Source organism: Staurois parvus, unplaced genomic scaffold (assembly GCF_062004578.1).
Source record: "Staurois parvus isolate SC_StPar_1 unplaced genomic scaffold, SC_StPar_1.0 ptg000159l, whole genome shotgun sequence".
In the NCBI taxonomy this organism is placed as follows: domain Eukaryota; kingdom Metazoa; phylum Chordata; class Amphibia; order Anura; family Ranidae; genus Staurois; species Staurois parvus.
In genome coordinates, this window is record NW_028317955.1 from 3,647,225 (window position 1) to 3,675,194 (window position 27,970).

General features: G+C 41.6%; 1 protein-coding gene across 1 annotated transcript; it reads left to right on the forward strand.

Moving 5' to 3' along the window:
• On the forward strand, positions 1 to 27,946 carry LOC149463153 (NADH-cytochrome b5 reductase 2). The gene is made up of 9 exons (XM_089675853.1): positions 1 to 103; positions 3,096 to 3,242; positions 5,551 to 5,623; positions 7,124 to 7,230; positions 8,057 to 8,186; positions 10,866 to 10,949; positions 18,003 to 18,088; positions 22,105 to 22,204; positions 26,332 to 27,946. Exons 1-9 carry the CDS (start codon positions 101 to 103, stop codon positions 26,502 to 26,504), a joined length of 903 nt encoding a protein of 300 aa, XP_089531979.1. The 5' UTR covers positions 1 to 100; the 3' UTR covers positions 26,505 to 27,946.
• Positions 27,947 to 27,970: the final 24 nt, after the last annotated feature.

The following is a 27,970-nucleotide window of genomic DNA, read 5'->3' on the forward strand; positions in this document are numbered from 1 at the left end:
ATGGGCGGGGCAGACAGAGGACTATAATCAGCAGCCTCTTGTAGGATGAGTCTGGTGTGTTGATGTGAGAAGCAGCCATCTGACTGTGCAGGAGTACACCATGGTGAGTTACTCAGAGATTCATTTAATTCAGTTGTGGTTTGCTTGCTGATATTTTACAACTTGTGATTTAACCCCTCAACTACTAATACACTGCAGATATCACTGATCCCTGCGGTTCCATGCTGTATACTTGTGCTGCAATCCATGCTGTATTTAGTGTCTGCTGATTGCATGGTATTTGCATGCCTGTAATAATATTTTCTAACACAGTAGGAATGATTACATTGCTCTTTTTAGTGTGTGCAGGTTGCATCATATTTGCATACATCAGTAATAATTGTATTACTATATTAATAACTGTTGCATGGTCTTTTTGTTTCTTCTTCTTTTTTTTTTTTACTTTTTTGATTGCAGTGCGTTTATTTAATTGCTGCCTGCAGATGAATACTTCTAGGAAAGGAATGCTTTTTGATCATTGCAATATAAATGGTCATAGTTATGATCCACATATTAGAGATCTAGAACTATTTGTAATAATGTAGATCTTTAATATGATCAGATTGATACAATGGAACAAAATCAGTGCATTGATTCACATATGAACAGTGAGATCTGCACATCCAGCAGGCTGTCAGAGGAAGAGATCGGTGTGTCCCCATCAATGGGTAACATGGTCATTGTGAATGCAGCACATGTCATGTGTGAGCAAGGGGGCGTGTCTGGTCTGATGTATAGGAAGAGAAGGGTGCGTTTCTATTGGCCACTATCAGGTTGTGAGGTGGTGTCAGACCATGGGAGGGTCTGTGTGCACACAGAGCTGGGAGAGAATTCTGGGAAATTCCATAGATATTAAGCAGCACACAATCACGTCCTATGGATCTCACTCTGTGCATGTATAATCAGTGGATTACAGTGGATCACATTAAACTCAATCACCTAGCCAGGATTGCAGATTAGCAGGAGCTCTTTTTTGTCTTTTTAATTTTACAATACACAAATACCTCTCAGATTACTGATAAACAGGTTTTATAGGACAATATTAACATAGCAAAGAGTACCTGTCACCCATTCCCCACTCTATTTATTACAGGTACTTATATAGCGCCATCAATTTACACAGCGCTTTATGTATGCATTGTACATATACATCAGTCCCTAACCTCAAGGTATTTTTATTTTGTATTTATCTGCAGAGTGTATTTAGCATGCAACAAAATATTGTTATTTATTTAAATTGGTTCCCGAAACTAGCTTTTGCTATAGATGCGATCTGAGGCTGCATTCACATCAGAAAACGTGTGGAAAAAGATGTGCAATACGCTTGCGGTGCCATTTTTTTCTCAATGGCACCTTAAATGCAGGATGCAGTCATGCGACAAAATGCACGGTGTAAAACCTCTGCCAAAAAAAGATGCAGGAGCAAAAAGCACGCAAAAAATTGGCACCTTGTACAGGTGTGAATGGGGCTTAAAGCTTAGGCGTGGTGATTTTTACATAGTTATACTGGTCCAGCTTGGACCTATGTAAGTATGGGTGTGACATACCTGAGGGATCCCTGTGGAAGCTGGACATCACTATAGTAGATATCGCCACTCCAGTGATCTCCACTTGCTTCCGAGTCCTGTGCCAAGCAGCTGCCCTACGGCTTGCTGATCACAGGAGATTGCTCATTTGGCACATGTGCGATTAAAAGGATGCTGTGCATTTTTTCAATAAATCCAATGCATTTTCTGATTGGGCAAGATGGAGAGACAGGGATGTGATGTCATGATCTCCACCAAGCCCAATCAGAGAACATTTTCACGAAGCAATTGCAGAGTGTTTCATGAGTGGCACCTGTGCCAAGTGACTGACATGTTTTCAGTAAGCAACAAGGCTACTGCTCAGCACTGGACCTGGTGGCTTTTTTTTTTTTGTCATGCAGGTGTGATACGTTTTTGGTGACTGGCTCTTTTAATGAGACATTAGGGGTCTTTAAGACCCCTGAAGTCTGCCCTGCCCGTCAGTGAAGCTAGTGGAGCACAGATCGCAGTTCATTAGCTTCCTCCCTGGCTGCATCAGCTAGAGAATGTTATGTTTTACATGTCTCCTGCAGGTTATTAGTAGAAAGGAGAGATCAGCGAACCGGTGTTCGCTGATCTTTCTTCCCTCTACCCGCCTTGCCATCCTGAGTTTTCCATTGAAACAGAAACGACCAAACCTGCGCTTAGATTCATACACAAAATATATAACTCAAAAAAGCTGCTCGCATAAAAGGTGATATAAATAATAAACAATAAAAAATGCAGCGCTAATCTGTATGAAAATAAATAATCATAAAGTCCAAATGTTCCAAAAAATTTTTGTTAAATTGCCCAAAGCGGAGTTCACACGGTCCACCATCACCAAAGTACCTGAATGGATAAGCCCCTTACCAGACGTCCTGACTGAAACACACCGGTCAATACACGCAGCCCAAAGTGAGGAATGAATAGTGCAGATGATGAAGCTGGCAATCCTCCCCAAGATAAAGTTCAATCTTCCTCTCATAAGATCTTTACAGGCTTTGAAAAAGACTCCCATCCAGTAATCAGATGAGGAATATGAAAAGAAGACCACTCATAGTGTAGTCATTTGAAATTAAAATCAACTAATGTAATAGATGTTACACATTATTATGAATGGTTACCAGCATTGAACAAAGTTTCCAACCAAGAAAATAGCCGCCGTCCCTCCAGAACGTGGTGACGTCACACGCCTAGGCTCCATCCGATGCATTTCGTCACCCAATTGACGTTGTCAGGAGCTTTTCAGAATTACACATCAGTGGCAGCGAAAGGGTTAAATCCTCTGTACTCTAATTAAAGCAAAAAAAAAACAGTTTTGGTTATGCATACATTGAAAAATGGCATTAGGCAGCATTCGTAATGTCTATTCGTACATGTGTTCATATTCTTATATCTCATATTTTGTAAGAGTGTTCATGTAGGGAAAGGATATCTATGGGAATTACGTATATTTATATATCTGAATTTCTTCCCCATCCTTATGTCCAATTCTCTCTTTATTATCAGGACACCATAGTGATAATCGCATTGGCGGTGGTTATAGTGAGCACTTTAATATTCGTGATTAAATCATTGGGAACAGAAGCAGAGAAGGCACCGGTCACCCTCCTGGATCCTAACACCAAGTACCCTCTTCCTCTTATTGAAAAACAGGTACAAAACCTACAAACTTCCCTTTACTGTTTATTGTAGTGCAATCAATATAGACTAAAGGGATCGCATAAACATGGTGAAATCAGTAAGTATACGCATGACATACAGCTCCAAAAAAAAAATGTACACCTACCACAATGCATGAGCAGGATTTTCCTCCTAAATAGGTCTTTGTTCTGTCTGAGAGTAATTGAAGAGCTATTGGAAGAAAACATCCTGGGCAGGTGTCTGTACAACCTGTGATAGAGTATAAAGGTTATGGCCAAACATTTGTGGACATTTAAGCCCAACTCTGGGAAATGGGGCTGCACCCGCACTGCAAGGGTTGCTGCTTGTTTAGTCAATGAAAGAGGAAAAACACTTTAACTTACCTGATTCTCCACTTCTCCAGCAGATGGCGCTTCCCCTTGCTCCAGTGGTGGACTGTCCCTTGGGGGGTTATTTACTAAAGCTGGAGGCTGCAAAATCTGGTGCAGCTCTGCATAGAAACCAATCAGCTTCCAGGTTTTATTGCCAAAGCTTAATTGAACAAGCTGAAGTTAGAAGCTGATTGGCTGCCATGCACAGCTGCACCAGATTCTGAGTGCTCCAATTTTAGTAAATCTCCCCCTTGGTGTCCTCTTGTGCAATGTAGGGCTATGGACCCTGCATTGGTCTTGATGACATCAGGACCTTACATTGGTGGTGCGTCAGGGAGAAGACGCTACAGGAACCGGTCTAGCAGTGTGAAGGATCGGGTAAGTAGATCTTCTTTTTTTTGTTCCAACTGCAAGTGATCATTTTTAAGCTTCCCAGAGTTGGGCTTTAGCCATCACATGTATGGGATGTTTCTAACTGATCCGTTTTTGATATTGCTTTTAGTGTTTAAAAAGTGGAACAAAATGCTTGAAAATATATCCTTCGGAACTCTTAACACCAGGGAGATGCAGGTGTGGTGCATTTTTAAAAGTCTGACATGCTGCATCTTTGGTGCATGTTTAACCATTTGCCTAACGGGCACTTTTACCCCCTTCCTGCCCAGGCAAATTTTCAGTTTCAGTTCTGTCGCACTTTGAATGACAATTGCACGGTCACGCAACACTGTACCCAAATGAAATGTTTAGCATTTTTTTCACACAAATAGAGCTTTCTTTTGGTGGTATTTAATCACCGCTGGGTGTTTTATTTTTTGCTAATTAAATGAAAATAGACAGAAAAATGTGAAAACTTTTTTTCTTAGTTTCTATTATAAAATTTTGCAAACGGATAATTTTTCTCCTTCGCTGATGTGCGTTGATGAGGTTGCACTCATGGACACTGATAGGCAGCACGGATGTGCACTGATAAGGCAGCACTGATAGGCTGCACTGATGAGGCAGCACTGGTGGGCATTGATGAGGATACACTGATATGCAGTACTGGTGGGCACTTTTGGGGCTGCACTGATACTCAATGCCCTGATTATCAGTGTAGATGTCTCCATTCACACTTGCAGTTTATCAGCAGTACTTTCCTCACGCTGTGACCTCATGAGGAAAGTACTGCCGATAACCGGCAAGTGTGTTCACATTGTGATCAGCTGTGATTGGACGCAGCTGATCACATGGTCACATGGGTTGAAGAGAAAAAAATTATGAATGTATGGGCTGCCTTGGCCACTGTTCCAAGAGTTCCACGTAGTAAATACTGATTAGTTGGAGTTGGGAGACCATGCAGGATTCTTTGAGTTATTTATAACCATTTTTTTCGTGATTCCATGGGTGAATGGTGGTGTTTGCCTCCCTTTTGGAGGTATGGGCTCCTACCTTACTGATACAACTGCAGTGTCAGGTCAGTGACAGGTATTTGGATGGAGAGTGAGGAGCGTCCAGTATCTAAAGGAATACCCTATTGTATACTGTAGAAAGGGTACAATCCTTTATTGAAGATAATGGATATACAAGTTGAGCCAATGTGTTTCAGGGAATTAGTTAATAAAGTGCTACAATAGTGATGATGGAGTCATCCGAAACCAGTGAGAGCAGTGGGGGACAGGAAAAGTGTTGGTTTCTGAAAAGACTTTACCAAGTGAGTTTCTCTGCATCAGAATGGTGTGCAGTGGTAGAAGTTACCAATAGTTTCTTGGATATTACGATTTAGCGATGGATGTTTTAAGCTGTCTCAGTACGAAGTTTTTGACAACAGTTTTTGAAGTATTATGGCATCTAAAGGCCATGTGACTTGAGTCTTATATAGGATTCTGGGCATTCCTAACCTATTCTTGTTACTCTCAGTAATATATTTTATTGGGAAGTTGAATTGTTTAACACATTATCACTGCTTTTTGCAGGAAATCAGTCATGACACTAAGAAATTCAGATTTGGTCTACCATCATCTGAGCACATTTTGGGACTTCCTATAGGTAAAGTTTTTTGAGACTGACTCCTCTATAAAGAGAATACAACATCAATGTACATGCCACAGTCCATTATTATCAATATCAACCTTAATTTTCAGTATGCGGTAGTTGCTGGAAATGGAAACTGGTTAACAGTTTCTTATATTTCTCAGGAACTCTATTGGAGAGCTAGTAGTAGCCACATTCAACTGCACATGTCCAGGTATATGTGACTGACTAGGTGTACCATGATCTGGATAAATGAAGATCTTCACAAACTCTACTGGTGAGATGTCTGTGTTGAGATCTGGGGTCAGCATACCTACTGTGACTGTCAGGGCTCCCGGTAAGACCAGAGATGCGTGAACTGACACAGGGAAACGCAGGCTCAAGTATGGTGTAACAATATAATTTATTAAGGGTTATACACAAATATAAAGCTCAATATAACAAAACCAAACCTCCAACTGATAAAGAAATGTACACAGATAAGAGCAGTTAGGGCTGGTGAGGTGGAGTGGTCAGGCAGGCCGGGTCAGGAATCATCGGGCAGACAAGACACAAAGGAGTAGGCAGAGTGTAGTCAGATGGGCCGAGTCAGGAACAATCAGGCAGACAAGGTACCAAAGGAGCAGGCTGGAGAGTGGTCAGGAATAGCCGAAGTCAGGACAGGCGGAGTTCATTCAGGGTCAGGATCAAGCAGAATCAGGCAGGAAGCAGACAGGATGCAAGTACAGGGGCTCATGGGAAACATACACCAAGGCCCTGACTGCAGGTCTGGCCATTCCTTAAATACACCTCCTGCAATCAGCCTCAGGTGATGGCCGACTGCAGGAGTGAGCTTCTGGTTGCTGAGAGCACCCGCTGGCCAGCCCTGGTACTGCAGCCCACAAGGCAGGTGAGTCCCACCACCATTGGCAAGTCCATTCCTGACAGTGACCATCATGAGGAGTCTCCAATCTCCCTGTTGGGTTTCTTTAATTCTTTTATATTATTTGTTCTGTATTGACATTATTGTGTTAAATATGGAGCCATCTGGGTGTTCACTGCAACGGCATCTGTTTTTATTTAACAAGATTAGGTAGTGTCTTGTAAATAAAGATTCCCCATCCACCACTGTACTTCCACACGAACACACCAGTGAAGGTCTCCTTTCTGCCTTTGATACACATATGCCTGTAAATTCATTTGTTGTGTTTGTTAAAATCACATATATATCTAGATTGCATTTTAATGTGATTTGTAGGTAGCTGTTTGCAAGAAATGTATTCATTGTAAGCATTTGTGAGAGACATGTATACAATCATATTGTAATTGTATTGTAGTTTTACAGAACTATTCACAGAAATAAATTAAGCTTTGGACTGAAACACAAATGCTGCTTCTGTCAGTTTTGTTAGCTAGCTGTTGGCTAACCATTAGTAGGACAGCATATTATTGAGAATGTAATAGGGCTAGTTAATATCTATCAAAGTAAAAAATTTTTATGAACTATAATACTTTTATTATATACAATTTTTATAGGTCAGCACATCTACCTCTCAGCTAAAGTCAATGGCAGCTTGGTGGTTCGAGCATACACCCCGGTGTCTAGTGATGAGGTGAAAGGTCACATTGATCTGGTTATAAAGGTAAATGTCTTTCTGCAGATACAAGTAAAGCTAAAGGTAGTACTGAACAAGAAAGTACTGGGCTGGGAGGTGGGGGGCATTTGTTCCCTTGGTTGGTGTAAATCAGTGTTTCTTAAACCTTTCTCAGTTACAGCATCCTATAAAAGTATGCAAAAACTTGTAGCACCCCAGTCTGAAATGGGGTCACATCAGAATCCCCCTGTTAACATCAGAAGATCCTCCCACTTTTCACATGAGTGTTATTCCTTCACATCAGAGTCCTCAGTCCCTTACTTTTATGTCAGAGACCTTAACCCTCATTGTTACTATCTCCACAAATGAAATAAAAAGCTGTGCACTTAGATATAGTTTAATACTGCAATTGCATTTCTGTGCAGTTGGCTAGGAAGTCTAGTTTCCCTTTACTCTTAGTTGATCTAACAAAGTTTATTTCTTCCACCTGGCCAGACCCCTGTGTACAAACACATTGAAAATGTAGAACAGTGCTTGGCACTGGGTTATATCAAGCTGCAGATACAATCATGTTAATAAATGCAAAGTTCAAAACGTAGACCCCAGGCCACCAGAGACACGACATGACAGGTTTGATTTCTAGATCTCTAAAGGCCTAACATGAGTAACTCTGTTACAGAATTTTATGAAACAGTGGATGATTGCACAGACAAAGAGCCATGTATACCCTCTATATTTTCTTGCAACTGTCCATAGACCAGGATGCATGGTCCTGTGAATGTCACCATTTGGAATCTGGTGTTTGAATCTTGATTTTATTTGTATCTGCTGCAGGTTTTGAGAAACCCTAACAATGGCTGGTTCTGCCTTTCAGGTTTATTACAAAAATGTGAACCCCAAATTCCCAGACGGAGGAAAAATGTCCCAGTACTTGGACAGCTTGAAAATAGGTGACACTATTGACTTTCGGGGGCCTAATGGTCTTCTAGTCTACAAAGGAAAAGGTATGTTAAAAGGAAACCTTTCCTGAATGACACATGGAGTCTGTTGCTATTTTTACTCATTCTGCAAATTTTAGTTACTTGGTTGTCATGCTGAACCTCTGGCTTTAACACCTCAAGTCGATAACCCTGAACAAATATAGAGGTAATGACTTCTGACTTTACTTTGAGTTTCCTAATCTGTATACTGGCTCCAGGGCAATGACTTGAAGTATTGAAGGTAGAGGCTCAGCGGAAGGACCCTTTACATACTCAGTCTCTTCTCTCTGCAGCTCTATACAATGGTTGTGTTTTATTGCTCCTTCTTTGGGTCCCTTGCACACATAGTCGTTTAGGTGCTGTCTGCTCATTCCATCTGTTTAGTACACCCGCGAAGGATAGGTGGAGCACCCAACCCCTTCGCCTGCAGCCTATAAAAGTCTATGGCAGGTTGTAGCTGGACAGGGCTAAACGCTGTTCTGAGTGGTACTCAAGTTTTGGTTTCTTAGCATTCAGGGTTGAATTCCCAGAATGCAGGTCTTATGTGTTCTGAGCATTCATCTCTGAACACATAGGGCCCTAAACGCGAGTGCTACTCAGCACAGTGTTCAGCTCAGTCAAGCCTTAACCTGCCATAAACTGCGAGAGGCTACCAGCAGTAGGACTGGACATTGCACCTGGTCTTCTTCTAAAATGCCAGGAGAGATGATCAACAGCTAGACACCCCTGTGTGTAAGGGGCATTACAATGCAAGTTGGCCAACCCATTGGCCCACCTATCAAGTACAATGCACTTGCTGTGTTGCTGATAGCCTAATTGTGCAGTTGTGACGCAGTCAGATAGTCTTTGCAGTAGCTAACTGTTTGTGTAATAACCATACCTCCATAGATACAGTGAAGAAATTAGTGTAAATTTGAAGGTACATGAAGTGTGTAATTTGCAAGATCACCAAGTGAAAATAAAAAGGCAAAAAGCCTGAAATAGAAAAATAATGCAGCCACCATGGATAAGGATTGGTAAGCTTCAATTTGGTATGTTTTTGGGGTTTAAATATACTACAATGCATAAAAATAAAGAAGCGCAAACATGTAAAAACAATATGAAAGACACCTCAGAAATGGATTTAATATCTCCTAGATTGTAAGCTCGAAAGAGCAGGGCCCTCGAACCCCTCGTATATTGTTTTGTTACTGTATTGTCTTATGTTCTGTCTCCCACTATAATGTACAGCACTGAGCAAACCTTTTAGCGCCATATAGATACTGTATAATAATAATATATCACATCTTGCAAGCCCTTAGATGGAGGGTCATCAGTTGTCTGTCTCCTTTGTAACCTTCTTAGCGGTATTCCCGAGTGTAGCTCGGGGTAAAATTTCTATACCAAAAGCGGTAACCCCGAGCTACACTCGGGCTTACCATGCGGCGTTCTCTGGGGGTGCCTGCAGCACTTACCTTGTCCTTCACTCCAGCGATGTGTCCCCTGCAGCGTCCCCGGCCATCTCCTCCGGCCGATGCCGGCATCCGGCTTCTGTGTTCCGGTCCCTGTGACGTCGGGACGTACAGGCGCCGGAACCGGCGGGAAATTTGAAATTTTTTAAAAATTTCATTTTTGCTGTCATTACTATTTCAATGAATTTCACATACATTTTGTCCCTAGTGCTTTGTCCTGTGCCCTGCCTGCATTTTGAATGTTCTTTCTGCCTGGAAACTGAGAAAAGTCCATGGCATCCAAAAAGCGTCCCTTTACATCAAAAGCGGTTTTAGAGCAGCGATAGTAAATCAGAACTTCTTGCAGAATTGAGTAATAATGATTCGTGGGGAAATTCGTCATCAGACACTGAAAACGATTTTGCGACTTTGCTCAGTGATGTGCGAATTTGCCTTTGTATTTCAAATTTCAGTTTTTTTGGTTTGATTATATTATTGAATTAAATTTATTATTATTATATTATTATTATTTTTTATGATTATTTATTAAATTATAATTTATGATTTCGTATTTCAAATTTTATCATATCCGGAATGTTTAATAGACTCTTGTTTTGGACAGATTTCAGTGAGTTATTCCTAAAAATTACAGCCTACAATAAAAAACTACATATTTCCATGCAAAAAAATGGTACCGCTTTCAGCACAAAAAATCGGAAAGAATCATACCGCCGAGGAGGTTAAAGGCTTTTTTCCTTTATGGTCACCTGGTGATCCCTGACAGTAGCATGCTTCTTATCCTAGGGTGACACTTGTCACTGTACTTTATCTGTGGAGGGACAGTTTTGTCACTCTAGGACAAGAAGTGTGTTAGGACTACAGAACACCTCTCATTCTACTTTTCTACAAACTATAAGGAGAGGTGTGCTATAGTCTATAAAGAGAACTAATCAGTGCTAACTGATAAGAGTACAGAGCAGAGTACATAAGATGGTTTTATTAGCTTGATAAATTTCTTAGCAGGATCAAAAAGGTATTTTTTGCACTTATTGAACAAATATAACAAAACTCTTTCAATGGTGTATATACAACAGTCCAACAGGGAGCAAATATGAGACATTTATTGTTGGGTTTACATAAACTTCGAGGTGACCACTACAATTATAAGTCAAATATCTGTTTCTTAATAAATTACCTTAGTCCCCTTTTAAAATGAACTTGTATCTGTATACAGATTTCTTGGGCCTCTCACTAATCCTTGGTTTTCTTGCAGGTAAATTTGCCATCCGACCGGACAAAAAGTCTGAACCTCAAATAAAGACCACAAAACACATTGGGATGCTGGCTGGGGGGACAGGTGAGTGATGTGATGACCTCTTACCTGATGTATTTTCCTGATATAAGCAGGTAAACCCACTTAGAGAAATTTGGTTTTCTGTAATAAAAGACGGTTTCTCCTACCATAACTTCATTTTCAGAACATGCATAAAGTATACCTGCTCTGTTATGTTCAAGAACATATGACAGATACTGCTTGATCAGACCAGCTGGTATTATCTACACAATAATATCTAATCTTTGCTGTTTGTAAAATAAAACTGACTTGGTCTCATTTATTCATTTAACTTTAAGGAAATCTGTCCTTTAAAGCTTATTTCCATTTTTTCAGCCAAATTCGGATTATATAGGTTAAATGTTCCCATTCGCATAGTATGAACTCCATGGATGATATGATATTAAAGTAATGTTACTGTGGGACAATTCAATAAAATTTGTTTTAAAGAAAAAAATTAAATTGTGCAATGTGCCACGATCAGCATATCAACACTTCTGTCATCCCACAGCACACCAGCAGCTTCATTCCAAGGTGTACCACTGTCTTTTCAACAAAAGCCAGTCTAATGACCAGGTTCTTGCAGGAAAACTAGCATTCGATCAGTGCTTGCAGCCAATGGCTGCAAGAGCTGATCTGTGTATACTGGCAGGAAGGGGGGTGATTTTAGTCCCCCTGTCAGAATACAGTAGCTCCGTGTGAGAGATCCATGCATCAACATCGTTTGTGTTGATGCAGCGATCTGTCATTTTTTTTCATTCAACCCATTGGTTGAATTAAACGAATAAACTGTAAATGTATACCCTGCGTTAGCCTGACCCTAATCTGTATCTAATCTTAAAATCTAACCCTTAACTTCACAGCTTTTAACCAGTCATTTAACCTACATATTTACATAGTTAGTCTGGCTGAAAAAAGACAAAAAAGTCCATCCAGTTCAACCATAAAAAAAAAATAAAAGTTATAATCCTATACCCACAGTTGATCCAGAGGAAGGCAAAAACACCCAGCAAAGCATGATTCAATTTGCTCCTGCTGGGTAAAAAAATCCTTCCTGATCCCCCGAGAGGCAATGAGATATTCCCTGGATTAAGTTTACCTATAAATGTTAGTATTCAGTTATATTCTGTGTATTATGTACTTAAAGGTTAAGTTCACCATATTTAGGGTGTAACATGCTTCTATGCACCCACCTCCCGTCACCAGTGCTTCTCTCTTTGTGACCCTGCCCCCGCTGACACAATTTGAAATTTGTAGGTCTCCGCCCACGTGGCCTCCTCATTCATTCATTTTCCAGTAAATGAATAGACTACAAGAACCATTATCAACTGCAGCTGACAGCTTGTAGTTCTCAATGAACAGCAAGAGCGCAAGTGAGCACTCTCGTAGTTCATTGATTTCTTCTGCCATTCAATAACTGCTTGCCTGTACAAGAGGTACCAGCAGACAGCTTACCGAGAGTCTGCAGGAACCTCACATTGCACGTGCCATCTGCTGTTCTTGGGTGCAATGCTTTACAGGATGCAATGTAAAAAAAATTAATAAATGCACATTTTTTTACCTGCAAAAAGGTGTGCATTTATTATTTATGTACAAAACGTGAACTTGGCCTTTAACTCTTAAGCTCTAACCTAATTCCTAACACCAGGCTAACCTTGGCTGCAGCATACTAGCTTTATGCTGTGCCCAAACTAGCGGTGCAGAAAACTAACAGTTCTGGCTGGACATTAGCCGTGCCAATTCATAGCCAATAGCCACTTAAAATTAATGATCCGTAGACATTATGATAAATGGAGCCTATTGTGTATAGGCATGATAGATTAGACTGTTACTTCCCTGTATTTACCTTTGGGCAGCAAAGCATTACATTTCAGTGAGAGCTTTCTGGGTGATCGGTTTACAGACATCTGGTTCCAAAGGAATTATTGAAGAAAAAAAATATAAATGCTGATTTATAAAAACTGTATAATAAATCCCAGTTGAAGTCAAACAAATACACTCACTGGTTGCTTTATTAGGGACACCTTGCTAGTGCCAAGAAAATATCTCCCACACCATTACACCACCAGCCTGAACCATTGATACAAGGCAGGATTGATCCATGCTTTCCTGTTTTTTATGTCAAATTCTGACCACACCATCTGAATGTCACAGCAACCAGTCTGCCCATTCTCCTCTGACCTCTGACATCAACAAGGCATTTTTGTCCACACAACTGCCACTTACTGGATATTTTCTCTTTTTTGGACCATTCTCTGTAAACCCTAGAGATGGTTGTGCGTGAATATCCCAGTAGATCAGCGGTTTTTGAAATACTCAGACCACCCCATCTGGCACCAACAACTATTCCATGTTCAAAGTCACTTAAACCCCCTTTCTTCCCCATACTGATTCTCGGTTCGAACTTCAGCAAGTCGTCTTCACCACGTCTAGATGCCTAAATGCATTAAGTTGCTGCCATGTGATTGGCTGATTAGCAATTTGTTACCAAGCAATTGAACTGGTGTATCTAATAAAGTGGCTGGTGAGTGTAGATATGTGGTCAGATAGACGTACTAACAGTCTCTATTTTTATCCTCTCCACTTTACTGTTACAGTCTAATAGGCAACAGAGTTAAGGTGGCCACACACAGTTAGAATTTTGTTTAAAAAGTATTGTTTTCGAAATGTTTGTTCAATTTTTTGTAACAGTTAATGTGCTCCAATCCATAAATATGAATATCCCCGCACAGCTACATGTAGAGCAATCCTACCCTTTTATTCAGAGCTCACCATCACAAATCTGATTCACACATCAAACATATACAATATAAAGACAAAACAAAAATTGTGGGATTAAGTGGCTTGAGAGGGAGTGCTGCACAATTTATTCAATCATTTTTTAATTGTGCTCCAATCAATGGATTTTTTTACCATAATGAACCAAAAAAATCAAAGCAGAAAGATGGACATTTTTTGGTTTTTATCAGAATGAAATTCTAACTGGTTTCTTGTGAAAAATGTACCGTAATGCGCATAGGTTAGGACAGATTTCACCTGGAAATAGAATTGGACAAGAATTTTAATTCATGGAAATGATAGCGCTCTTAGTAATCAGCACTAAGTCACTTAATTAGCCTGATACGCCTCTTCTCAGGTCTGACACCCCCCCCCCTCTTTTCTTTCAACTCAAGTCTATTTGAAGACACTTGTACTAAGGCGGTTGGCTTTTACTCAGCTATGCCAACACAGAGCACTGGAGTAGGAGAGCAGGAAGCAGCATGTGAAGGCATATTCTTTACAAAATCATCACAAATCACAACATTTTGAGATACAAAAATATAATGACTTCAATTTATCTAGTTTAGACTTCAGATCACATTGACAATAGAAAGTATATGTCCATATCTGACAGATTACTATAAGACCTATTGAGACTGATGTGCACGGTTCTCTGTACTCTGTAAAGTTCTTTGCAGTATGTGGTTGTTGTATGTACAGGAAATTAGAAAGTATTTTTTTTTTACTTTTTTAGTGCAGTATTTATTAGATAAGTTGATTTATATTAGCCTGTGATTCTCAGTAGCACAGAGTGAATAGGTTTAGGTCAGATTACTCTCATGTTTGCATAAGGCCAAAGGTTTTGCTGAGCAGGTTCCTGGTTTATGCGAGGCTGCACGTAGTCCCTGTGCTGATCAAAGCAGGGCAGAGACAGGCACATTGTATACTTAAATTAAAAATGAAGTCACTCCCCAGGTGCAAAAAAAAAGCATTTACAGGTATACAGAAGTCTGTTCTCTATATAGAGAAGGATTATCATTAATTCCCTATAGAGCATTCCCTGGGGCTCGGTTTCACCTTGTACTCCAGTGAAGTTTTTTTGTTCGTGCTTCATATTGTGTTTTGTACTGATTGACGCATTGGCCAGAAACTGCATTGTTGTTAGGTGGTTGTTCTGTACATGTGAAATATGGAAGAAACTCTTCTCCTCTCTCAATCTGTACTTTGCACTCCTGTAAAATAATTCCTTGAAATTCATAGAGAGGACGCTATCCATTTGTTTTCTTGTACAATAATTTTTATTAAAGGTATAGAATTGAGTACATTGTGAATTATGCGGTGTACAAAGACTGCCATGCAGTCAAAACGTAGTGAATAACTTTTACAAAATTTGAATTTCAATAACCGTACAAAGATAACAACTTAATGGAGCAAATGTTCGATCATGAATAAAGGCAAGCAATTGAGCAACTCCGCATTGCGGGGACCAGGGGCGGACTGACCATTTGAGCACTCGGACACTGCCCGAGGGCCCGGGGTCAGTAGAGGGCCCTATGAGATGCCCCTGGTACCTTTTCATTGACTTTTTCATAGGCTTTTTTGGGTGTGGGCAAGGACACAGGGGCCCCATGATCCCCTATTGCCCGGGGGCCCCATGAGTTGTCAGTCCGCCCCTGGCGGGGACTATTCACTTGTTGGGGTTGTTGAGGGTTTCTGAAGCTGTAGTGGGCTAAGCCACTCCACCGTTAAAAAGGGAAGTATGTTTTTCTTTTTTCTCCCCATTATACTTACCTAGGTGGATGCAGCATCGGGGAATATCTACTTTTTTGAGGGTTCCTGAAGCTGTAGTGGACTAAGTCTCTCCACTGTTTATAAGAGAGGTATGGTTTTTTTTTTCTCCCCATTGTACTTACCTAGGTAGATGCAGCATTGGTTTGGCTCCAAGGCTGGAAACTGACTGTCACCACTGTCTGTTCAGCCCCCACCAGTGCTCACTGGAGCGCTGGGCTGTGGAGGGGGAAGGAGCGGAAGGCTCAGGCTGTCAGCACTTCGCTGAGAGGCTGAGCCAGGTGCCGTTTCAGACTCTGGGGTGGATCCCGACTTAGAAGTCGGAATCTTTCCCCAGCCTAGACCAGCTGAGAGACGCCAACCGACAGCGGACTTCAGTCAACTGAAAACGGGTCACAGTGCAGAACGCACTGCACTACTGTAATCCACAGGAGAATTTCAACCAAAAATGCTTTGGCTATACATCTCCTTTATTGGTAATGCATGGTGGCTCTATGTATATTTTCTTCACTGTGGTCAGGATAAATAGGTTATAGTAAAAATCAATTTATAGTATGAACAGTGAATATGTAATGTTGCAAATGGCTATTATGTAGCCTGCAATCCATGCTGCAGGTGGTACTCTAGCTTTATTTTCATGTGTTTTTCAGGGCGACCTCTCTTGCATTGCTGATAAAAGTCTGTACTATACTAGGTTCAAAGAATCTGCCTCAAATTTCCACACACGCACACCCAAATGAGCCATTTCTCCCTCCATTAACTTTCCTGGTTCTCCTTTTGAATGGGCAAACAGAGTTTTGATCAAAGACAGAGAGTCAGAAAGTAGACATCTTTTGTTGTGTTCTCTCTGTAGAAAACCCCTAATACTGTTTAAAGTGGGTAGTAGGGCGCGTCGGTGGACGATGCTGTGGAAGTATGGCAGGTGATGATGGATGGTGTGTAGGGAAACCGGTACTGAGCAGCACTTCTAAAGAGTGGAGACAAACTTCGTGCAGAAGAAAGTGAAACAGGAAGGCGCTTCTAAGTGCAGTATTCCAGGTCAACTTTAATGAAGTCATCCATTGCTCAGAGGACAGAGCCCTGCTACTGACCGATTACATTAGAGCCTGTTTGTATTACGACATTATAACTGTTTTTAACCACTTTTTATTAAAGTTGACCTGGAATACTGCACTTAGAAGCGCCTTCCTGTTTCACCCTAATACTGTGTGTATCCTGTGCCATAGGTGCACCCTGTATTAAAACTGAAATCCGGGCTAAATAAATATTGTCTCTATAAGAGAGATGTGTAACCTTACTTAAGTCTCCTATCCTGTGCATTTCATCTAGATCTGTGCAGTAATCCAGCATGAAACAACTCTTGTATTTTTCCTTTGAACAGGAGATCCTTGCAATAAAGACCAGTCACTGATGCTCTCTTCTTGTGCAGGGTGACTGGTCTTGTATCCACCCCCTTAGTGGGTGGGGCCTTCTGGGTCCCATCCTCAGCTCTGATCTCTGTATAAGCCAAGTGCAGCCCAGTAATAATGCCGCTGCAAATTTTACAAGATAACTGGGTTTGTAATGGCATTTGGTGGACACAAAGTGGATTTATACTGTACCCTTTATGGCCATTGAGGAATATATACGAATAAAAGTTTTGGTGTCCAGAGTTCAGTTTGAAATGTTTATTTGTAAACTAAAGGTTTGATAGTATAAATGTGTAGATTATTATTATTGTTATTATAATACAGTATTTATATAGCGCCAAAGGTATGCTCAGCGCTGTACAATAGCAAGGGGGACAGAACATGAGACAAGACAGAAACAATACAATACATGAGGGGTTCGAGGGCCCTGCTCTTTCGAGCTTACAATCTAGGAGGGAGGGGATAGTGGTACAGGAGGAAGTGGCTGTGGGGGATGGAGTGGCGGGAGGAGTGGAGGAGGTTAGTTGTTAGGTGAGGTTGGGGTAGGCATCCCTGAAGAGGAGGGTTTTCAGGGTGCGCCTGAAGGTGAGGAGGGTAGGCGACAGTCTGATGGATTGGGGTAGGGAGTTCCAGAGGATGGGGGAAGTCCTGGAGAAGTCCTGCAATCGGGCATGGGAGGAGGAGACCAGGGAGCTAGAGAGTAGGAGGTCCTGTGAGGAGCGGAGGGCATGGGTAGGGTAGTATTTGGGTATCAGGTCAGTTATGTAGTTTGAGGCGGCATTGTGAATGGCTTTGTAGGTCAGAGTTAGCAGTTTGAATTTGATGCGTTGGGCAATCGGGAGCCAATGAAGGGATTGGCAGAGGGGGGAGGCAGATGTGGAGCGGTTGGTGAGGTGGATGAGTCTGGCCAGTGAGTTTAGGATCGACTGGAGTGGGGATAGCGCTCGTTTGGGTAGGCCAGTGAGAAGGGAATTGCAATAGTCCAGGCGTGAGATGATGAGGGAGTGTACGAGTTGTTTGGTGGTGTCTGGGGTGAGGAATGTGCGTATCTTGGAGATGTTGCGGATTGTTAGAAAGGAGGACAGATATAATTAACCGCTTCTTTCCTTTTCTACTCTAGGTATTACTCCAATGCTGCAGCTGATCCGTCACATTACGGAGGATCCTAACGATGACACAAAATGTTCTCTTATCTTTGCTAATCAGGTAAGAGAAAACTTCTTCCATCTTCAAAGATGGCCAAACACCCACATAGATTATTTTAAGGAAAAGGTCATACTCTACCTTCTCTTCTGATCATTGGCTTAAGCATGGCTAGCAGTAAGGACGATAAGCAAGTGGATGAAAGATAGGATTGTTTGATGAATGCATCTTATCTTGTGTGGCTCTTATGCCAATATCTTTCAGGAGTAGGCTAATCGATTGCAGATTGGGATGACCCTGGCTGAGTAGTCACGTAAGGCATCATGATTTGCTCCTATAGCTGGACCCCTGGCAGATATTTAAACGCCATTTAGTCTAGTTATGTGTTACTTGAAAAATCATTAAATGTTTTATTACATTTGATTAGTATAAGCATCTGATGGTGTCATAATATAAGCTTTCTTTAGGCTGGCCATACATTGTACAATTTTCTGTTCAATTTCTGCCCAAGTTCCTTTAGATTTACCTTCAACTACAGTGGGGCAAAAAAGTATTTAGTCAGCCACCAATTGTGCAAGTTTTCCCACTTAAAAAGATGAGAGAGGCCTGTAATTGGCATCATTGGTAGACCTCAACTATGAGAGACAAAATGAGAAAAAAAATCCAGACAATCACATTGGCTGATTTGGAAAGAATTTATTTGCAAATTATGGTGGAAAATAAGTATTTGGTCAATATCAAAAGTTCATCTCAATACTTTGTTATATATCCTTTGTTGGCAATGACAGAGGTCAAACGTTTCCTGTAAGTCTTCACAAGGTTGGCACACACTGTTGCTGGTATGTTGGCCCATCCTCCATGCAGATCTCCTCTAGAGCAGTGATGTTTTGGGGCTGTCGCTGGGCAACACAGACTTTCAACTCCCTCCAAAGGTTTTCTATGGGGTTGAGATCTGGAGACTGACTAGGCCACTCCAAGACATTGAAATGCTTCTTACGAAGCCACTCCTTCATTGCCTGGGCGGTATGTTTGGGATCATTGTCATGTTGGAAGACCCAGCCATGTTTCATCTTCAATGCCCTTGCTGATGGAAGGAGGTTTGCACTCAAAATCTCACGATACATGGCCCCATTCATTCTGTCCTGTACATGGATCAGTCATCCTGGTCCCTTTGCGGAGAAACAGCCCCAAAGCATGATGTTTCCTCCCCCATGCTTCACAGTAGTTATGGTGTTCTTTGGATGCAACTCAGCATTCTCTCTCCTCCAAACACGACGAGTTGTGTTTCTACCAAACAGTTCTATTTTGGTTTCATCTGACCATATGACATTCTCCCAATCCTCTTCTGGATCATCCAAATGCTCTCTAGCAAACTTCAGACGGGCCCGGACATGTACTGGCTTAAGCAGGGGGACACGTCTGGCACTGCAAGATCTGAGTCCCTGGCGGCGTAGTGTGTTACTGATGGTAGCCTTTGTTACGTTGGTCCCAGCTCTCTGCAGGTCATTCACTAGGTCCCCCCGTGTGGTTCAGGGATTTTTGCTCACCGTTCTTGTGATCATTTTGACCCCACAGGGTGAGATCTTGCGTGGAGCCCCAGATCGAGGGAGATTATCAGTGGTCTTGTATGTCTTCCATTTTCTAATTATTGCTCTCACAGTTGATTTGTTCACACCAAGCTGCTTGCCTATTGCAGATTCAGTCTTCCCAGCCTGGTGCAGGTCTACAATTTTGTTTCTGGTGTCCTTCGACAGCTCTTTGGTCTTCACCATAGTGGAGTTTGGAGTGTGACTTTTTGAGGTTGTGGACAGGTGTCTTTTATACTGATAACAAGTTCAAACAGGTGCCATTGATACAGGTAATGAGTGCAGGACAGAGGAGCCTCTTAAAGAAGAAGGTACAGGTCTGTGAGAGCCAGAAATCTTGCTTGTTTGTAGGTGACCAAATACTTATTTTCCACCATAATTTGCACATAAATTCTTTCCAAATCAGCCAATGTGATTGTCTGGATTTTTTTTCTCATTTTGTCTCTCATAGTTGAGGTCTACCTATGATGCCAATTACAGGCCTCTCTCATCTTTTTAAGTGGGAGAACTTGCACAATTGGTGGCTGACTAAATACTTTTTTGCCCCACTGTATGTAGTGCAAGGACCTGCCTAATTGGATACAATTGAAAGTGTTGTTTAGGTTTGACCTCATATTGTATAGTGTTTGGTAAATCTAAAGCAAAATTCTCAAGAAATTTGTATAATGTAAGGCCAGCCTTAATCTGCAGACTCGTAGTGGAAGAGAATGGGGCAAATCTAGAAACCAGTTGGGCTCTGCTGTAGTGCACAGAGCTTCTAGTGTAACATGCTGAGATGATGAAATAATCAGAGTAGCCAGGGATCAGTATGCTGCTGCTCCCTTACTGTCCAGTAAGCAGGTGAACCAGACTGTTCTGCATAAAGAAACTTTCACTTTAACAAAAGAAAAAAAAAAGACTGCTAACAAGTATAAATTGGTGCAGTCGTTTTCAGAATTATTTTAACTGCACTGGAGTTCCAAGACCTGGCTCTGATGTTTAGTAGGGGTTCTCAAATCACAAGACGAGCTGAACAGAATTAAAGAATCTTTTTGAAAGCAAAAGCGTTTATGTACAGTATGTGTATTTCAACTGAATGTTTAGCTGCTTGCTAGGAGCTCGGCTGTAATTGTGACAATTCTTCAAAAATAGCAGATGGCAGTAACTTCATGTAGAGCTATGACCTCTCATAAAAACAATGTGCTGCAGGACCTACTGATAAGTACATCTGCACTTATAGTTTAGTCCCCCTCATCCATTCACAAATACCTGCTGATCTTGCCGGCGAAATTCACCTAATGTGGCTTCCTGTGATGGTGTGACAACAGTGCAACTTTCTTCCTGAATACAGAGCAGCATTGCCACTCTGTAGGCGGTAGAGGGATGAAAAAATGTTGCAAGGGATGTGGCAGTCAGCATTGTCAATTCTCAAGCCTGTAGCTTGTCAATTAGCACCTGGCCACATCTAGTCCTACCCATTGCTTTCTGGATTGACAGCACTGCCTCTTTTGCTGCACTCCAACTGTGAGCGGGGTGGGGGAGCATGAGACACAAATGAAGAAGGATTTGTCTCAGTCAGTGAATGTATAAAGTTTTGTTTATTTTGTTTCTTTTGTATGACATAGTAACTGGATTTGGTACTTTCTGTCATAGGGGAGCCTTTTAAATGTGTTCTTCGTATAGACCCCAACTTTCATCAAAAATAGGGTAGCAGAAGGATCATATATATTACTTGTCAGCTACCCGGCTTAAATCCCCTTGTTGGGTAGGTGTAGTGGCAGTAAATGCATAGAGGCCCAGAGTGCACTAACTGATGTATTGAAGAACTTGTAACAGTACAACAACCTGGCAGGAAAGCTCACCACCTGGGAACTTACAGCCAATATAGTGGAGAGTCAGTGGTGGTAGGCCCAAACTAGAAAAAAACTCCTGCCAAGGGGGAGGAATGAAGCCTGGCCGGTCCAACCCAAAAGGGAGCTTGCTGATGTAGAGACGTAGGCTCTGAGCAGTCCCTACTCCTAGAGAACCTGTCCCTACCGCTATTGCTGTCCCTGACAGGCGGGTATGTGCTCCCTACACTAGCCACTTAGCAAATGCCTACCAATACCTGAAGGCAGGGACTTAAAATGATTCTGGAGTGACCCAAAATGGCTGTCAGGGTCACCTTGATGCAGTGTGGCCAACCAAAATGCTGCTCCATGGAACCAAGGGAATCCTAGAGAAACCAAGGAAAGATTCTCTTGACTTTCCCCCTCCAGCTGCAGTAATGTTCCAGGAGAGCGCCACCTACAGTGGAGAAACTAGACTACACCCTGATTTTGATGAAAGCGGTACTCCAACGGTATCCCCTAACTACAAGTAGTGTCATCCAAAGAAGGCTGTGTAAATCTCAGGAGTGGATGGACAGAATTACAAATCCTTTGGCAGATTAAACAGATCACACAAATGTGTGTTATCTGTGTATTTAGCGGTTTGCCTGGTAAATGGACTTATATCATTTATTTTTATCTGCAGACTGAAGATGACATTCTGCTGCGTGCAGAACTTGAGGCTGCAGCCAAGAGCCACCCAAATCAGTTTAAGCTGTGGTACACTCTGGACCGCCCCCCTCAAGGTAAGATCATGCACCTTTATGTATTCAAAAACAGGCGTACTCTGATGCTTCTCAAGGTAACCTAAAACCAATTTGATTTCATTTGCCAGTCAGATCTGTGAAAAGTGAATCTTCATTTCTTACCATAGGTTACTGCGCTTGGTGAGTCTAGCATTTAGTTGGGGGGGCTGGGGGTTCTTACACTGAGCAGTTTTCAAGGACATGACCTTTGTGTTCAATACCAAAATCTATAATTAGCCCATTCAGGGCAAACATGTTCACTTGATAATGTAGCCACTTCAATGTTGATTCTCACCTTCCCTGTTACCTCATTCATGAAATACTTGGTACATCCAGGTAAGGGTGACTTTCTTTCCTTCCTACCAAGATACAACACTGGGTGCCTGAGTGTGAAGCGCTGTCACATAGGGGCCTTAGAGCAGAGGCGTCCCTTGGGTTGGTGTCACCCGGTGCGGTAATACCCCCTCAGACGATCCCCGCAGAATGGATCGGATCTGCGGATTGAGCGGGTCCGGTGTCACCCCGTGCAGTCGGTGTCACCCGGTACGGACCCCTGCACCTGCCTCGGGACGCCACTGCCTTAGAAAATATAATCACGGCGCTAAACAGTACATGTAAACAATAAGCAACTATAAGGTGTCCAATATAAAGTAAAAAAAAAAATCTGATCAGTTGCTTGCTATTGCTCAGTAAGGTGATACTGCTTCATAAGTAAAATCTTCCTTAATAAAGTGCTCAGCAAACCAGAAAGTAACTTCGTGCTCAAGACAAATGGCAGTCCGTGCCCCTTCTCCTGTTCCTGCACATACCCGACAAGAAGGACCTCCTGCTAGAATCATACAAGCTCTTTATGGTGTTTTGTATCTCTTCACTCCAGTCTGCTAAGGTCTCCGCCTTCCTTCATGCTCTTTTCTCCATTTCCCGGTTATATGGTATGTAATAAAAATAAAAAAATGTATTCCGCGCCTCTAACAATATATTAAATATATGTGCTTATGTTGTGCACCATGAAAAATATGCTAAAAGGGAGTGGCTGCTAGAAATGTCATTGTGTTCCCACAACCAATATAATATAAAATATAAAAAAGAAAAAAATATATCGCTGCACCTCCCAATCCAAAAATAACAATCCAATATGTGAATCTATGAGGATAATTAACCACAGAAAATATATATAAATATATATGTATAAAATGATCCACAAGAAAAAAATGATTACTAACAGTAAATATTAATAAAAATATTAATAATAACAATAGGTGACCATTCATTGGCCGTGAGTTTCTTCTCCAATTGCCATATGATATATTACTGCATTCCACCTTTTGTGATACTCCACATCATTGCATTCCACCTTTTTGTGATAGTCCACAACAGGGGCGCACTGACAATTCGAGCACTAGGGCACTGCCCGAGGGCCCGGGGTCAGTAAAGGGCCCCATGAGATGCCCCTGGTACCTTTTTCATAGGCTTTTTTGGGTGTGGGCAAGGACACAGGGCCCCATAATCCCCTATTGCCTGGGGGCCCCATGAGTTGTCAGTCCGCCCCTGCTCCACAATAACATACACCACTCACCACTGTGCTCACCTCTAAGATTGGACCCGTATAGTTACAGGTCTCACTTTTCCCCTTATAAACACAAGATTCATATGTTCCCATGTTTTGTCATCTGTCCCTTAAATTATGATCCCTTCTTCTTTTATATTCTGCTCACATAAAGCAAAAAAGGTAATACATAGTGCAGTATTTATGCATAAAGATATGAATTTATTATAAAAATGCACTTACAAGTGAAGTAAAAACACAGGCTTTCATACAGACAGCGGGGCCGCGGCTCCCGCGTCACTTCCGGTTTGGTGTACTAGTGGACTTTAACTTTGCTCCTTGTTCTTTTTGGGGTTCTGCTGGGTTAACTGCATTACCCTAAAAATATTTTTATTGACTTGTTTATAATCACCCCTTTTTTACTTTAGATGTTGAGCATTCACATGTACAGCACACATCTGACATTATGTATTTGTATTATATGTTCCCCACCACGATAGCGCTAGTCTAACTCTGCAGTAGGTTTTTTTATCAGTGTTCTTCCCATTTTTTAGTCTTTGTTCATTTTATATGTAAGGTGTTTCCCTGATTATGCTATCAGCATACATATTGAGTATATTATAGCAGGTGTAGTTTTTTATTGTTGTAGCATTTGATGCAGCAACTCATTGCTTTTGGGCATCTAGACGCAGTGAAGAAACCTTGCTAAAGTTCAAACCGAGCATCAGCCTGCTGATCTACTGGGATCGTCACACACAACCATCTCTAGGGTTTATAGAGAATGGTCTAAAAAAGAGAAACTATCCAGTGAGCGGCCGTTCTGCGGATGAAAATGCCTTGCTGATATCAACAGAGAATGGGCAGACTGGTTGCTGTGACATTCAGATGGTAGAGTCAGAATTTGGTGTAAACAACATGAAAGCATGGATCCATCCTGCCGTGTATTATCGGTTCAGGTTGGTGGTGGCGCAATGTTGTGGGGGATATTTTCTTGGCACTAGCAAGCTGTACCTAATAAAGGGGCCAATGAGTGTATATGCCATATAACCTGGAAATGGAGAAAAGAGCATGAAAGAAGGCAGAAACCATAGCAGAGTGGGGTAAAGAGATACAACACCGCATAAAGAGCTTGTATGATTCTTATGCTGTTAGCAGGGGGTCCACCTTGTCAGGTGAGTGCGAGGACAGGAGAAGGGGCACGGATCACAATTTTTCTTGACCACAAAGTCACTTTATGGTATGCAGAGCACTGAGCACTTTGAGGAAGATTTCACTTAGGAAGCAAAATCACCTTACTGTGCAATAGCATGCCACTGGTCACGGTATTTTTTAAGTTTATGTTGGACACTTTATAGTTGTTTACTTGTACTGTTTAGCGCTGTGATTATATTCTCTATCATTTAGTGGTTTGCACACTTGAGCAGCAGCATCAGTACTTATTAGGGGTCCATAGCGTGGGTTTTGTTTTAATTCTATTACATAGAGACCTCTGACCCCAGATTTTACACATGGCCTTTTTTTTCTGGAGGGTAGACAGGAAGTAGTATTATTATAATACAGGATTTATATAGTGCCAACAGTTTGCTCAGCACTTTACAATATAACAGGAGACAATACAGTTCAATACAAGAGGGTTAGGAGGGCCCTGCTCCTTGGAGCTTACAATCTAAGAGGGAGGGGCTGGTGGTACAATGTGGGGGATGGATTGGACTAGAAGATTCCATTATTAGCTGAGGGTAGGATAGGCTTCCCTGAAGAGATAGGTTTTCAGAGATCGCCTAAAAAGTGAGCAGAGTAGGCGATAGTCTGATAAATTGGGGTAGAGAGTTCCAGAGGATGAGGGGAAGCTCTGTAGAAGTCCTGGAGACGAGCATGGGAGGAGGGAACAGGGGAGCTAGAGAATAGGAGGTCGTGCGAGGAGCAGAGAGTACGGTTTGGGTGATATTTGGAGGCAAGTTTGGTGATGTAATTTGGGGCAGAGTTCTAAATAAATTTATATGTTATTGTTAATGTTTTGAATTTTATCCGTTGGCAATGGGAAGCCAGTGGAGGGATTGGCAGAGAGGGAATAGTTAGTAAGGTGGATGAGTCTGGCAGCAGCATTCATGATAGCCTGCGATGAGGTAGGCCAATGAGGAGGGAGTTACAACAGTCAGTCAAGGTGAGAGATAACAAGGCAGTGAATAAGTTGTATAAAGAAGTATAATAAAGGCAAGTACTAGCACTGAGGATTGCAGTGGACCAGGAAATCAACATTTGTTGGTCAAACAGCCTGTTTGTCTGCACATTTTCTAATAATCCTGGTTTATTATACTACCTAGTTCTTCATGGGGGGGGGGGGGGTGCGGGAAGCCACTAAAACACATTGGGTGCTCTTCTAATTTTTCTGTGGCAAAAAAGAAATCGGACATGTCAAACCAACTAGTAGCACTCCCATCCTTTTTCAAGGCCATGCGTCAGTTTTATGGGTAATGTTGAACCTTTGAATTACTTTACATTTTAGGGTCTAGCTCCATACAAATACCTTTGGGCCATATATAAGGTATGGTATTTGACAAACAGTATCATGCTCTCTTTTCAGGCTGGAAGTACAGCTCTGGCTTTGTCACGGCAGACATGATAAAGAAGCACTTGCCATCTCCTTCTGATAATCCACTTGTGCTAATGTGCGGACCCCCTCCAATGATCCAGTTTGCCTGTCAGGACAACCTGGCCAAGCTTGGCTACCTTGAAGACAGAAGGTTTGCCTACTAAAAACTCAACAAACCACTGGTGCTCCTGTGCCAAACACCTGGATGCTGGTAACTGAGAAGATACTTCAAATTTGGCAGATAGTTACACACTGACTTTTTTTTTTTTTTTTTTTTTTAAAGGCCAACTCCATCCAAAAGCTGACTATTTATACTCCTAAAGGCCAGAATGAAGAGGTTGTCTTGTCACGGTTGAATGACCCAGTTATTTGTTGAAGGTTACAGAATTTATCAGTAAACTGTTAGCATTGGAACAGCTGCAGCAGTTGGGTTTAAATGGGAATACTTGTGGTAGTATCTTGATAACTAAATCTTTAAGAACATGATATGCAATCCAACTTGCCAGCAACCATGCTAAACTGAAATAGTTTTTGGGTGAAGTTGTCCTTTAGGTTATATGCAGTAAGGGCTAGTTCACATTAGATGCAGTTCAGTGTGCTTTTTTTTTTTCTTTTTTGCATCAAAAACGCATGCACAGTGTTTTCCATGTATTTCAATGGCCCTAGTTCACACCAGTGCAGTGAGTTCCAGTCAGTTTCCGGTGCAGGAAAAAAAAAATTAAAACGTAAAACATGCTGCAATTTTTCTGCACAGAAACATACTGGAACATAGCAAACTGCATGTGGTGTGAACTGTAAGCAAAAAGGTATCCAGAATGCATCCGCAGTGCATTTTTGTAGTGTGAACTGGCCCTAAATATTAATTTGTACTATAATTTAGCCCTGCATTGTTGCAATCTATTAGTACTGCACAGGGGTGGACTGACAACTCATGGGGCCCCTGTGTCCTTGCCCAAACTCAAAAAAGCCTATGAAAAAGGTACCAGGGGCATCTCATGGGACCCCCAACTGACCCCGGGCCCTCTGGCCGTTCCCGAGTTTCCAAATGGTCAGTCCTCCCCTGGTACTGCATGTACATACACAATTTCTCTTTTCGCCTCTGAGTTGTTTTTGCCAAAATATTTTTAACTTTGAAATGTGTTTTTTAAATTTATTAAGGCAATAATAGTCTTTGAAGAGAGGATCCCTTAACAGCCAGGTGATATAAATCAGATATAGAGAAGCTCAAGAGTGGTGTACCCTGTATCTTATGGGGAGGGTCATGTTGAAGGACCTGGTCATCAGTAAAATAAAGCTCTGCATTTTTCCTGGAGATCACATTCAGAGAGGTTGAGTTAAACATGAAATAATAGCACAGTTTATAGAAGACAGGCACAATACAAAATATAGTTTTACATTTCACTATTGCCAAGAAATCAGCAGTGTCTTTATAGCATTAATCTAGACACTGACACACAGTGACGGACAACTCAGGAGAAACACTTCAGATGTACATTTTTATGAATTTTTTACTAGGAAGTGACCAATATCTTAAAATGTGAATTTTTAACATTTGGTTTAATAATTTTAGTTCCTAAAGTTTCAATAATTAAACTGTTATTCTGTACTACGAGTGTTGTGTGAGTATATG